At 42.6% G+C, this 12973-nt stretch overlaps 2 protein-coding genes across 9 annotated transcripts; one reads left to right on the top strand and one right to left on the bottom strand.

The window, feature by feature from the left end:
* The first annotated feature begins 564 nt into the window (after nucleotides 1-564).
* On the top strand, nucleotides 565-7239 carry LOC100115486 (short-chain dehydrogenase/reductase family 16C member 6). 8 transcript variants are annotated; one of them, XR_004227681.2, is made up of 9 exons: nucleotides 574-864; nucleotides 4252-4399; nucleotides 4709-4863; nucleotides 4983-5160; nucleotides 5242-5371; nucleotides 5460-5589; nucleotides 5782-5801; nucleotides 5953-6078; nucleotides 6152-7239. XR_004227681.2 is itself a non-coding variant. In XM_008216346.4 (8 exons), the coding sequence occupies exons 1-8, from the start codon at nucleotides 845-847 to the stop codon at nucleotides 6219-6221; spliced, it is 957 nt and encodes a 318-aa protein (XP_008214568.1). In that variant the 5' UTR covers nucleotides 565-844; the 3' UTR covers nucleotides 6222-7239. The 8 variants fall into 8 exon arrangements, 4 of the variants coding, with proteins under 4 accessions (XP_008214568.1, XP_031786337.1, XP_031786336.1 ...); XR_004227680.2 differs by having other exon boundaries at nucleotides 5779-5801; XR_004344826.1 differs by lacking the exon at nucleotides 574-864 and adding an exon at nucleotides 2285-2569.
* Nucleotides 5635-9083, bottom strand: LOC100115525 (ketohexokinase). The gene is made up of 4 exons (XM_001599345.6): nucleotides 8513-9083; nucleotides 8058-8382; nucleotides 7715-7986; nucleotides 5635-7630 (listed from the first exon to the last, which is right to left on the bottom strand). The coding sequence occupies exons 1-4, from the start codon at nucleotides 8653-8655 to the stop codon at nucleotides 7255-7257; spliced, it is 1116 nt and encodes a 371-aa protein (XP_001599395.1). The 5' UTR covers nucleotides 8656-9083; the 3' UTR covers nucleotides 5635-7254.
* Nucleotides 9084-12973: the final 3890 nt, after the last annotated feature.

Genomic DNA, 12973 nt, shown 5'->3' with positions numbered 1-12973 from the left:
ACCAGTGAACCATACGAGGGACTCGGGCCCTCTCCCGTCCGAGTGCCAGAAAGATCGGTCTCTGGCGCGGATCTGCACATCTTGCCAAACTGCTCCTTTAAAAAGTCAATCTCCTTACGCATTTCAGAGATACGATCTCTGTTGGCCTTCGACAGGGCGGTGTGCTCCTCAAGTTTTTCCTTAATAGCAGTTAGGCGGGTCTCCAGCTCGCTGCTCTGCTCGGTCATAAGCTTGCGCGTGACTTCCTCGGAGGAGTTCACGTCTCTATCTGCGTTAGTTGGCTCAGCACTCGTTTGCGACTCCCTGGCACCAGGTATGGTCCTTGCGCAACATGTGGGGATCCCGTCCCTGCCAGGAGGCAGGTTAGTAATGCAAAACTTATGGTAGGCAGCAGATCATTCCGTGCAGGATATGCAAAATCAGAGTCATCTACGTCAGTCTCGCAGAGGCAGCAAATCAAGCACATCATGATATCTATTAAATTGCATAGTATGTGTTATGTTGATAACTCGGTACGGAGAAAAATGCACGTATCCACTACCTACCATTAGTGGTCGAAGCTTCTCGCATACGTGTAATTAATGTCAGCGCTCGCTCCAGCCGAAAGAGTGCGCGCAAGCAACAACTGTCTCGCATCATATAGATACGTGCGGGATACTGCTGCTCTCGTGAGGTATTATACTTAGGCAGGAAAAGCGCGAGAGCTTATATTCGAGGCGTTGACGCAGATTCGTGGCAGCTGTTTTCTCAGCGAGTTGCCGAACTTGATTGCGCAATAATTTTGACCAAGTGAATTTACGCATCTTCTACCGATCCTGCGAGAAGATCGGAGATCCCTCTTATCATGGGCCACGAAGAAGAAAGGTAAATTGACATTTATTTATTGATCATTTACGTAATTGAAGTTGGTTTATGTGGCGTTGCATTGTGCAACTGTGACTCACCATGAAATGAACAAGAAAGAAAGAGAAATTTGTGGGCAAATGTATGCCCATTAACGATTGAACATTTGAATTTTCATAGCGATTTTGGGTATCAAAAAGAAAATCTTGGGTCTGAGGTTACACATTTTTCTGAAATTCGCTAAATATTCTTCCCTACATACGCATTGTCTTAATCGCACGTTTGCTCGTTTTAAGAAGCGGATGCTACATTTACAATTGATAACGATAAAAGCTAGTCATTGTTATCGATCTTCCTCGTGATGCGGCGATGTAGCGATAAGTACTCTTGCTGCGCGCGATAAAAAATGTGTCCTGACATTCTACTTGGATATAGCGGCTGCACGAGTGTGCCGTATGCTGACTATATCAGAATCTGCGCGTGACTATGTGACAGAGATAGGAAAGAATATAACATAAGCAGAAACGTCTCCGCAGCTAGTTGGCGAAAAAAATTGCGTCTGCGCGCTGGCTATACATATAGGTATGACATAGACTAGCGGCGGCGTTTTCTCGCAGAACTCGTCTCACAGCCGCCGCGGCCAGTGTCGAATGAAAGTGATTGCGCAAGTGGCCGCGACCAGGACGACGTGCGCGTGCAAGACTGGACTCTGCGCGCGCTTGCGTTGTACCGCGGAAGCTGCGCGCGTGTTTTTCAGCCCTCCGCTCTGCGCCGCACTGCACTGGCGTTTTCGTCGATTCGAGCGCGCGCGCGCGTACTCGTAGAGATTGTACCTGCAATGCACATGTACATAGCGTCGCTCGAATAGATGTGTGCAACGCCTTAGGAGGCGGAGAGATAAAAACGCGAGGCTGTCGGAGAATAAGTTTAAAATAGAAGCTTCGAGAGAACGCAGATAAGCAGGCGCTCGCTGCCGTCGCTATATACAAGTAGTACACCAACAGCTTATTACGATGGATCTCGGATCGCAAAACTCGATGACGGCTGTCGTCTTATCTGCGCAGCGATAACCTTTTCGAGTTTCTATATAACAGCTCGGGGCTGAATCGGCTCGCGCGAACGCACCTTTCGAAACGCCAGCTTATTCGGAGAGAAGAACCGAGGAAAAGGGACGGGGCTCTGCGTTGGTTGCACTTGGAAAAGCGCACGTACGCCACAGGCGTGCTATGCGACGAGGCTCTCATGGGAAAGCGATTCGAATGTCGTTAAAAGCGAATTAGCCCGGCCAAGTTCCCGATGCGCGCCAGCTGCCGTCCACGTGTCGCGGACGAGAATTGCCCGCCCGAGCGACCGGAGCCGACCTTGTAAACATAAGCCTCTCTTCCGCGTGCGCGTTACCGCCGGCTACAAGTATTTGCGCCACATAATAGGCGAGTGGCGAGGCTTAAATATGCGCGCGCGCGCGCGCCGCGCGGCCCCTGCAGCGGCAGTGTCAGTTGTGCCCAGTGGCGGTATAGCGACAGTCCGACAGAGCCACTCGGACAGTCTCAGTACTCAGCCGCGACTGGCTGCAGCTCGAGGCCGGCAGTAGCGCTAGCGCTCATTCTCTCGGTCCTCAGTCCTCGCGCGACTCCTCACGGACAAGGCTCGTCCGTCCCGAATCTCCGCTGTTGCATGCCACACTTGCCGTACTTGCTTTTTGTCCAGTGACCATGTCTTTCTCGCAGTAAGTCGCTCATTCTCTTCCTCTTCTTCTTCTTCTTCTTCTTATTGCTGCAAGCGTGCGTAATGCATAAATATTATATATACAAAACTGAATTTATTCGTTAGAGCGTTGAACGCGAGCTATTCTAAATTCTTTTGAAACTCGCCCGACGACAATGTAGATATAGCGCGAGACATGCAGATTGCGGCTACACATTGTCCGGCAAGTATTCGGAGGATCGCGCGGAATACGCGGAGCAGTCAGTTGGAAAATAAAAATAAAAAATCGCGACTTTGGCTGATCGTTCTCGAAAAAGTAAAAGGCGCACTCCGCGTGCACGCGCGCATATTATGCGGCACGTCTCTGCAGAAAGTGTATCGAGCGCTCGAGCCTCCACTCACTTTCGTTCAAGTTCCTTCAAGTTCTGAGCCTAACGGCACACGCTCTTATTGTCATCGCGGATATTTCAACGTCATCCTTGCGTGATTCCTCGGAATGACGCGGAATTTCGCAAAAAGTTCTCCGCCCCCATCTTCTGGCATTGACCGAGGACAATGGCCAGAAGCTGGCCCACAGCGGAGACGGCTCCGCAGCCGCATAATAAAGCAAATTAAAATTCCCATCGCATCCGGCCGCCCATTGCAACGCGTTGCCCGCGCGAGCTGTTTACAAACATCGAACAAATTCACCGCGTCAGAATCTAAAATTGGCGTATCAAACTTGCTCGCGCAAGGCCGCCTCGTCGGTTGATTAGCGCGGACGTCCTCTTCTTCTTCGCTTCTTCTTTCGGCTTTCCTTGAATTTCAAGTACGATGATAATTAATTCTTCGGATTTCGCGGAAAGTTTTTTCACGGAATCGACGCGGCCGAGATAAATTGGACAAAGTCAATGCACGCGCGAGAGCTGCCGAGGAAAAAATAGCCAATTCCAGCGTTCAACTCCCAACGCGGCGGCGCCGACGGCATCTCGCGCCAACTCTGCAGCCATTAAAGTCAATTGAGCGTGGACGCGCGAGTTGCGCAAGAGCATGCACGGCACCTCGTCTCGCCACAATTTTCGCGACGACTCGTTTCCGCGTTTATTGTTTGTTGTTTATTGTTTATTGTTTATTCTCGATGCGGCTTATTGCTGTTTCTTTTCGCAGTTTCGCTTCCCCCGAGTCCGGCCGATTTCCGCGCCGCGCTTCTTCGGAAATGAACGTTTCGCAACCGCCGCGTCTATCATCGCATGAGTAGAAACTCTGGTCGAATCGGCGTTCAAATTGTACAGGCCAGAGAGGAGCAGGCGCATAGCGAAGACTGAGAGAGCCTGCGCGGTAAATCTTAGGATGCAGCAGCTTTTTGCGCGCCAAGTAGACGGCTCATTCGGTTTTTGTCAACTGACGTTTCTAATGCTATTCATGCGCGCAGACTCGGAGCTTGGCGCTCCCGCGCGCGGCATGCACCGCCGCGTGAAATATCCTCGCGGCACTCGCATGTGCACCGCGTTGCGCAACTCGCGGCTCGCAGATTATAAGCATATGCAATCGGACGTTTCTCAAAAATTACGGGCCATTAAATCGAATCTTGTTGGTTGAGCGCTGCTGAAAAAAGAGCCTCAACGGCGCGCTGCACATAATTATATATATATATAATGTATTCTCGTCGGCGCAGATTAAAATTCACCCAGAGCCAAATAACAGCGATGAATACGTGATTTTCAGGACAGCAATGGTCAAGGCCTACAGCGGCGCGCTCGTCATAGCGGACATCCTGCTGCTGCTGCTGAAAGTGCTCTACTGCATCCTCGAGGGAATCTATCGATTCTTCTTGCCGGCGGACGAGCAGAGCGTCGCCGGCGAAATCGTGCTGGTACGCACAGTGTCCACTTGCATGCATAAATAAGAGACGTAGAGAACTGCCGAGCTGGGACAAATTTACTTATAGTTTGCCTATACTCGATAAAATCGTTCGCTTAATAATAGAGCGTAGACGCGCAGCCTAGGCCGCGGCTATCTGCACGCGCAGGTGCAACGAACGGGAGCGCGATCGAGCGACGCGCTGCCTTTTTCTCGAAAGCTCCGCCGATGCAGCTAGACCTTATTGCGCAACTTTCGAAAGCGAAAGTAAGCTATGCTTGTACCAAAAATTAACCGAGCGCTTCGCCGACGATCCCAACAGGTTACTGGAGCGGGCCACGGCATTGGAAAGGAGCTAGCCTTGAAGTATGCCTCGCTGGGGGCCACGGTCGTCTGCTGGGACATCAACGATACCAACAACGAGGAGACGGTCGACGAAATCAAGAAGATGGGTGGCGCCGCCGCCCACGGATACAAGTGAGTCTGCCAGCCAAATGATACCGCCTCTCTCTCTCTCTCTCTCTCTCTCTCTCTCAAGCTGACCGTATATTAGCATAACCGCTTCACGCTGTATCTCTAATTCTGTGTTCCCCAAGATGCGACGTATCCAGTCGCGAGGAGGTCCTGCGGGTGGCCGACAAAGTCAAGAGGGAAGTCGGCACCGTCAGCATCCTCGTTAACAACGCCGGAATCATGCCGTGTCGGCCGTTCCTCGAGCTCACCGCCGCGGAAATACAAAAGATGATGGACATCAACGTCATGGCTCACTTCTGGGTAGGCTTAGGCTCGCTTCCTTTCAGCCCCCTTGCTTCCGAGCTTTCCCGCTAACATTGCCGATTTATTATCCATTTGCAGATATTGCAAGCATTTTTGCCGGACATGCTGGCCAAAAATCACGGACACGTCGTCGCGCTATCCTCGATAGCCGGCATCGTCGGTCTGACCAACCTGGTCCCCTATTGCGCAAGCAAGTTCGCGGTTAGAGGTAATTGTTAAGCCATGCGCCAAGCCAGTGCTCAAGTTCAACTTTTTCACCTTGCTCAAACTCGCATTTATCTGCCCTTTTTCTCAAGGCCTAATGGAAGCCCTCAGCGAGGAGCTCAGGATCAGCTCGTCGGTAGGAGGAACTAAATCTAATATCAAGTTCACCACGATCTACCCCTACATGGTCGACACCGGACTCTGCAAGAAACCAAAGATTAAGTGAGTCCATTAAATCTAATCGACGGAGAGAAAGACTTTGCCACCTCTCGATTAGTTTATTCGTTTATTTGAAAAAATATATATACCTTATAAGTTCTAAATATATTTACACACAGCTACTCTTATCTTTAAGTATAAAGCATTTCGTCCTACTCATAGCCAACTAACGATCCCTTCTCTTTTTACAAGCAGACTGGAATGTTGGGCGCAAGGTGCGACACGTTTTTCATTAAATGTTATCTCTCAGTGTACTCAGTCTCTTCGATGTGATGTGATGTGTGCGTGTGTGTGTGTGTGTCTTGGGTGTTTAATAATACATAATATTCATTGCGAATAACGCCGATATCGTTCGACGCTTTTCAGGTTTCCGAGCCTCATGGCTGTGGTTCCACCGCAGGAGGCAGCTGCTGTCATAGTCAGGGCGCAGCGAAGAAACGTCCCGGAGTTATCGATTCCCTCGCACTGGCTGGGCGTCAACCATTTCCTCAGGTTTGTTTGACATTCGTTTACGACAAATAAGTCGAAAAATTAAGTGGATTAATCACTTGTACATGTATTGCAGAAATTTTCCGGAGAAAGTGCCACGAGCTATCAAAGATTTCCTGGACAGCGGTGTCGCCGCTGACAACTGATAAGGGACCATCCGAACCAGAGATCTGGACTATCGACGTTTCTGCGCAAGACAAAAACGTACAAAAATGCTCGTCGTTTTATCAAAGCGAACCGCGAACAGACGCGCCTAGTTGTAATTAAGAGAAAAAGAAACAGCGACACAAGGAAGCGCCAACTTTCTCAAGACTGAAGCGCGTGAATGTCCTGCGTCGCTTTGATAAATAATAATACAAACATTGAGCAAACAAACATATGGATATAGAGCCGGGCTTAATTTCTTTTTTTTACAAACGATCAACCAATGTGTCGTTTGACGCATATTTCATATCATTCATGAAAGCTGTGATTAGCTGCGTAACCGAAATGCGTCCGCGCGAAGAACGATGTCACAAATAATTTTCAGAGTTGCGTCCCTGATTAAAATGATCTACGAACGCTGTTGACTTTATTTATGTCGAATTCATTTTTTTTACTTCTCAATTATCCTTATGTTTGATAAGGTATTGCACTTGACTGTAAAAGTCTATGTGCATGACATGTAAATCATTATTATTTTGGACGTTAGCCGTGACAAGACAATTTTGGTTTTCTTTTTTGATTGCAAACATTTTTAACAACATTTTTTAACCAGGGATGCAACCGAGTCGACCGGGAGTACAGTGTGCATTTAAAACTATGTATCGCGAGTAAACGCAAGCACTGCACTCTTTTTCAGCTTGTAAATAATGCATTATGTTGCATATATGTAACACAATTCATTTATTGAATATTCAACGTTTTTCATTTTTTCAACTATCCATTAACATCAGTAATGGAAAAAAAATGTTTTGGTGTTAGAAAATACATACGTCCATTAGTTTATGACGGCAAGATTAAAAGAACTCGTTTTTTTTTTATGCTTATTCTGGTGCGTCAAATATGAAAAACCGATCTCGACGTATATTACAAAAAAGAATCCACACTTTTTATACTTTTTCAATGAAATTCAAACCTCTTTGTAAAAAATGTTTACGAAATATAGATTTATGAAATGCCTGACTAGCGAGTTTTTTATCACAAGTAGTTCTTATAAACGTCGCATAAACCCTCGAAGCCTCTAAGGCCGATTTTAGCACCGGCCAGTCGACAGCCAAAGTTTACAGCGCCTTGGAGGACATCTCGATTGATAAATTCAGTCTGACTCTTCTCGGAGCTCTCAATATTGTAGTTCTGCAGAATTTCATTTTTGGCAGATTCATCGCTTCTGCTGCCCTTCTTATAAGCTAGTTTTTCCTTATTTAAATAATACAAAATCGACGCGTTGAACGTATCGCCGGCGCCGAGTGTGTCTATGATCTTGTGAGGTGGAAAGGCAGGCGATTGGACTATGCTTCCATCTGGAGCTCGAGCCATGGCTCCTCTATCTCCCCAGGCACTGAATATTGTTGCTCTAAAATAAATTTGAAATTTAATTTAAAATACATTCTTTCATGAAAATAACAAACAAATAAAAATGAATGTGTAAAAGACTCACCCAGTCTTGGCATCTTGGCTGACATTTTTTAAAGTCTCACTCATATTGACATAGCCTCTACATTCAGCAAAGTCTTTAGATACAAATGCAACATCCGCATATGGTAATAAGTCTAGTAGCTCAGGTCTCATTTTCTCCAACTCAACACTAATTGTTATTGGAAGATGATGGTGAGTAAATTTATCATCACCTTCGCTTGATGTTTGGGCCAAGGACCTATTGTAATTTTCTATATGTTGCATCATCAGCAAAACCTCTGCAATATTCCTTCCCTATTTGAGAAATAGCATTTCATCATATTACACTCACTGACAATATCACGAAGAAATCATACCCTACTTACCTCAAAGTGTACCCAACTGTAATCTTCCAAATTTAATTTCTCAAAATCCTGCAGAGTTATCTCAGCGTGATTCTGATTATGATGTATAATGGTACGACTGCCTGTGCTCATACTCAATACGACAACTGATGTTGGACATCCGCCATCCTCCACCATTGGACAGTGTGAAAAATCAATTTTATGCTTCCGCATGTCATCTTGGAGGAACCGAGAAAACTGCTCATTGCTCAGTACTCCTAGAAACTCGCATGGCTGGCCAAACTGGGAGATTACAGTGCAGTTATTACTGGCATTGCCTCCTCGCTGATACCTAAAGTCAATGCACCTGCAGACAATAACATCAATTGATAAATACTTATGGTTTCTTGTGTTCCACTGCAAACAAGAGCACTATATTTTTTCCTTGATTCTCAAAACCTATGTTCTACCAACAAAGAAATGCAACTGCGATTCACCTCTGATCTGTGTCTTCCTCGGGATAGTGTTTACAGAGTTGCACGATATCCAAACAGCTGAGTCCAACGCAGAGGATCTTCGGCTCATTCGGCTCCGGCGGAGGCGACGTCCCGACGATCCTCTCGTAAAAAGTCGAAATCATCCTGCTGTACAATCTCGAAGCTACTAACCTCGTGCAGGTTAGTTCGTGAAGAACTCAGAACTTACGCGAACAGCGTAAGTATCAGAATATACATATAAGCAGATAAGAGACAAAGTTGCGAGTTTCCCGTGATTTACGCACGTCCGAGTGTTTATATATTATGTCCCTCATCGAGCAGCAGTAGCACGTCAGCTGATAAGGGAACGATGATCTACTAATCTTCTTCGTCTTGATTTTGTGACCTTGTCTTATTGGTTACAACTAACTGTATGTGACTTAGGCCATCACCAGGTTATTTGAGTATACATATAGGTATGTAGAGGGTGTATACGCGCCATAAATTCAAATTCTTGAAGATTAAACTTCTATCTTCACTATTGTAGCAAGGAAGGGTAGGAAGGAAAGGAAATTGGAAAAAAAGGAGAAAAAAAGATTGAGACTATATTATGATAAGATTAGAAATAAATAGCTTTTGGGATATTAATTACTTTGAGTAATCTAAAACAGACACAATATTAAATAATTAATCGAATAAATACACTATTGCTAGATAAAAAGATCACAAGCTTTGAGAAAATTAAATAAAATTTTGCATGCATCATTTTTAGGATATTTTAAAAATAGTTCCAAATTAAAAGGTTTTGAATATCTAGTTTTTGACAACTCTCTTTCTAAAACAACTCTTTGATCACGAAATTTCGGGCAATGCAAAAAAAAAGTTCAGCATCTTGAATCGCGCAATCACAAAAAGAACATGACTTGGAATTAATTATATTTTTTCTAAAGAGACTAAAATTTAAATTATAATGGTTTGCCCTTCATCTATTAATAGATACTATATTAAATCTAGATGAATATGAATGGCTAAATTCAAAGAAATGTTCAAAATAATATAAACCTGTATGATTATAAGGATGAGTTAAAAATGACAAAAATTTTGATTTGAGTAAATCATTAATACTATGATTGAGATCAGATGCAGGTATAGGAGACCTTTCTAAAATGCCATTTGATATTGCGTCCTTAGCTAATAAATCAACTTTTTCATTCCCTACAATACCAACATGAGCTGGTATCCAAACAATGTTTACAATTAAATTTTTATTAAATACTTCGAATAATAATTTTTTAATTTCAAGAATGACAAATTTAATATTTTTTGAATAGGGATTACTGGTTAAAGATTCAATCACACTTTTTGAATCTGAATAAATACAAAAAGGACTAAGATTATTATCCAAGATAAATCTTATGGAATTTAAGATAGCATAGGCTTGCGCTGTAAAAATAGAAGAATGACTAATGAGTTTATATTTAAGAATCAAATCCTTTTCCCAGTCTGGGTAAAAAAGAGCAAACCCTACATATAGTTTCCTTTTTCGAGTTTTGATGCGTCAGTGTAAAAATTATAACAGTTCAACAAATTGTCTTTGAAAATTTTTTCAAATTTAGAATTGGGAGCTTTAGAGACTTTAATTTTAATTCCAGAAGATAGATTAACCATAGGTTTTGAAAGTATTATATTAAAATCAAAATTATAAGGGACAGGAGCTTCAGATTTATAAATGAATTTTTTTTAAGAATAACGACGAATAAGTATTTATTAATTCGAATTTAGATTTAATTTTAAATTTGTTTTCGTATCTAGTTAAAGCTCTGTTACAATGCCGCTACCCTAAGCGGGTCTTGGGCGTTGTCGTCCAGATCGGACGGGTGGGTGCCTATCACCACTACACAGCGCGTCCTTAGGTTGCGGATAGAGGAACAGCCCCTGAGAAAGAGGCTAGCTGCGAATAAATTGAATAAGCAGCCGCGGACAGCCGATAGGAACAGGCGTGGGTGTGATGAGCCCACACTGTCGAACGCATTCATCTAGAAACACTACGCAAGCACCACAACAACAAAAACACTTCACATTATCTCTTATCTCTCAATCTATCTCTTTCATCACACATTACAAAAATGGGCAAAAATCCAGCTGCCGAGGAGGATGCGGGAGCGATGACAACTGCCCCGAAAGGGGATGTGTAGAATGATTCGTCACCTGGTCTTACGCGGTAACGATGCCAGCGAAGGCGCGCTGCCTTGCAGGGGGGCGTTAGGATGCGAGAATGAAACGGTAGTGTGTCTGACGACGAATTGACACTGTCCTCGTCAAAGTCGGAAAGATCTCATACTTAGTTCTAGAGAGGTATGGGGGTTATCACCTCTAGAACGGTGGACTCACCTGCGATCGGAACAGGATCCGAAGCGCGCGGGTTTAACGTAACATCATGGCTCAAAAAAAATCAAATCCGAACCAAAAGGGACTTAAGGGTCGGAACTTGGAATGTTCGCAGTCTATACAGAGCAGGTGCGTTTAAAGAACTCGTAAAGGAAGCTGATAGGTACAATCTAGATTTGGTAGCAATACAGGAATCGCGGTGGCCAGATGGCGGAGTACTAGCATCGGGTAACTTCACGTACCTGTATGGGGCCGGGAGTGGGGGATCTCTAGGCACCGGATTTCTCGTAAGCAAAAGCATCGTACATTCGGTTAAAAGTTTCAAATCCGTCAATGATAGGCTCTCGTACATCATTATCGAAGGTGAATGGTATAGATATGTATTTATTAATGTACACTGTCCTACGGAGGACAAAGAAGAAGAAGCTAAGGATCTCTATTACGAAACTTTAGAGTAGGTAATCGACCAGTTCGCGTCTTACGACACAAGAATAGTATTAGGCGATTTCAATGCTAAAATAGATAGGGAGGAAATGTTTAGGCCTACTATAGGTAAGGAAAGCCTGCACGAAGCCAGCAATGATAACGGTATTATTATTAGCTGAGTTACTCAAATATGGGGGCGTCGAGCTCACTTTCAAAATCTATAAACTAGTATGTGCCATCTGGAAAAATGAAACAATACCCGAAAATTGGAAGGAATCTATCATTATACCGATTTTTAAAAAGGGCGATAAGACAGACTGCAATAACTATAGGGGTATTTCACTTTTAGCAACGTGCTACAAAGTTCTGTCAAATGAAATATCATATATTCAATATGATATTTCCATGATAGTTGATCATCAAAAATTATACCTAAGTAGGTAGCTTTATTAGTAGGATATACAGGTTCGTCGTGTATATTGATTGAGTAGTTATTTTTATTTTTTTCTCTCGAGTATATGAGAAGATTAGTTTTTTCAGGTGCTAAAATAAGATTTCTTTCTTTACAATATTTAGATAGAGAATCAATACTTTTTTGAATAGATAAGATGGCATTATCAATATTATCATCCATACAATAAACAACTGTGTCGTCAGCAAATTGAAGAATATTACACTTATTTTCAATATGTTGAAAAGCATTTCTGGTGTAAATATTATAACTAATGGGGCTTCAAATGCATCCTTGAGGTAATCATAATCAATAATAAATGGACCATCAATGTTATTGTTTGTTTTAAAGAATAATTGTCTATTACTTAATAAATTATAAATAAACATACGAATGTTGTAAGGTACATTTATATCTAGTAAGTCTTGTAATAAAATATTTGGATTGACACAATCAAAAGCACCTTTAATATCTAAAAAAACAACAACGATAAATTGATCATTGGCTAATGAGGCATATATATCGGAAGTAAGTATGGATAAACAATCAATGCAAGATATGCTACGTCGCAATCCAAATTGGGTATTTGATAGTATATTGTTATGTTCTAAATAATAGTTAAGTCTAAAATGAATCATTTTTTCAAGACATTTAAGAAAACATGAAGCTAAAGCTATAGGTCTAACTTTGCCAGGAACACTTTTCGGAATCAATATTACAAGAAATGTCTTCCACTCTTCTGGAAAATAACCTTTGATAAATATTTCGTTTAATAGAGAAAGAATATTATCTGAAAAGGAAAAAGGCAATTTTTATATTAAAAGGTTGCAAATCTGATCAAGGCCAGGAGCACTTTTTAGTTTGAGGGTATTAATAGCGTCGTTGAATTCATCAGTAGAGAAATTGTTACTTAAAATACTGTTATCCTACTGCAAACAATTTGGTTGAACACATATCTGATTAATAGAAGGTGGAGTAATATAAAAAGGATAAGGTTTTGTAAATTCAGCTATAAAAGTATTAGCAGAATTGATATATTTCATATCATTCATAAATTGACTGGAGTTATTTAAAATGCAATTTTTTAATTTTTTAACAACATCCCATGCATAACTTAAAGGTACATCTTCATTTAAAGATTCAGTAAATTTTTAATTTATCAATTTTCATATTTCTTAATCCTCGTTTCGTTAATCTTAATCGCTAGTTTTTTTAAA

This window comes from Nasonia vitripennis, chromosome 4, assembly GCF_009193385.2.
Source record: "Nasonia vitripennis strain AsymCx chromosome 4, Nvit_psr_1.1, whole genome shotgun sequence".
NCBI classification, from domain to species: domain Eukaryota; kingdom Metazoa; phylum Arthropoda; class Insecta; order Hymenoptera; family Pteromalidae; genus Nasonia; species Nasonia vitripennis.
Note: the sequence above shows the minus strand (reverse complement) of the source record. Positions and strands in the feature narration are given on the sequence as shown.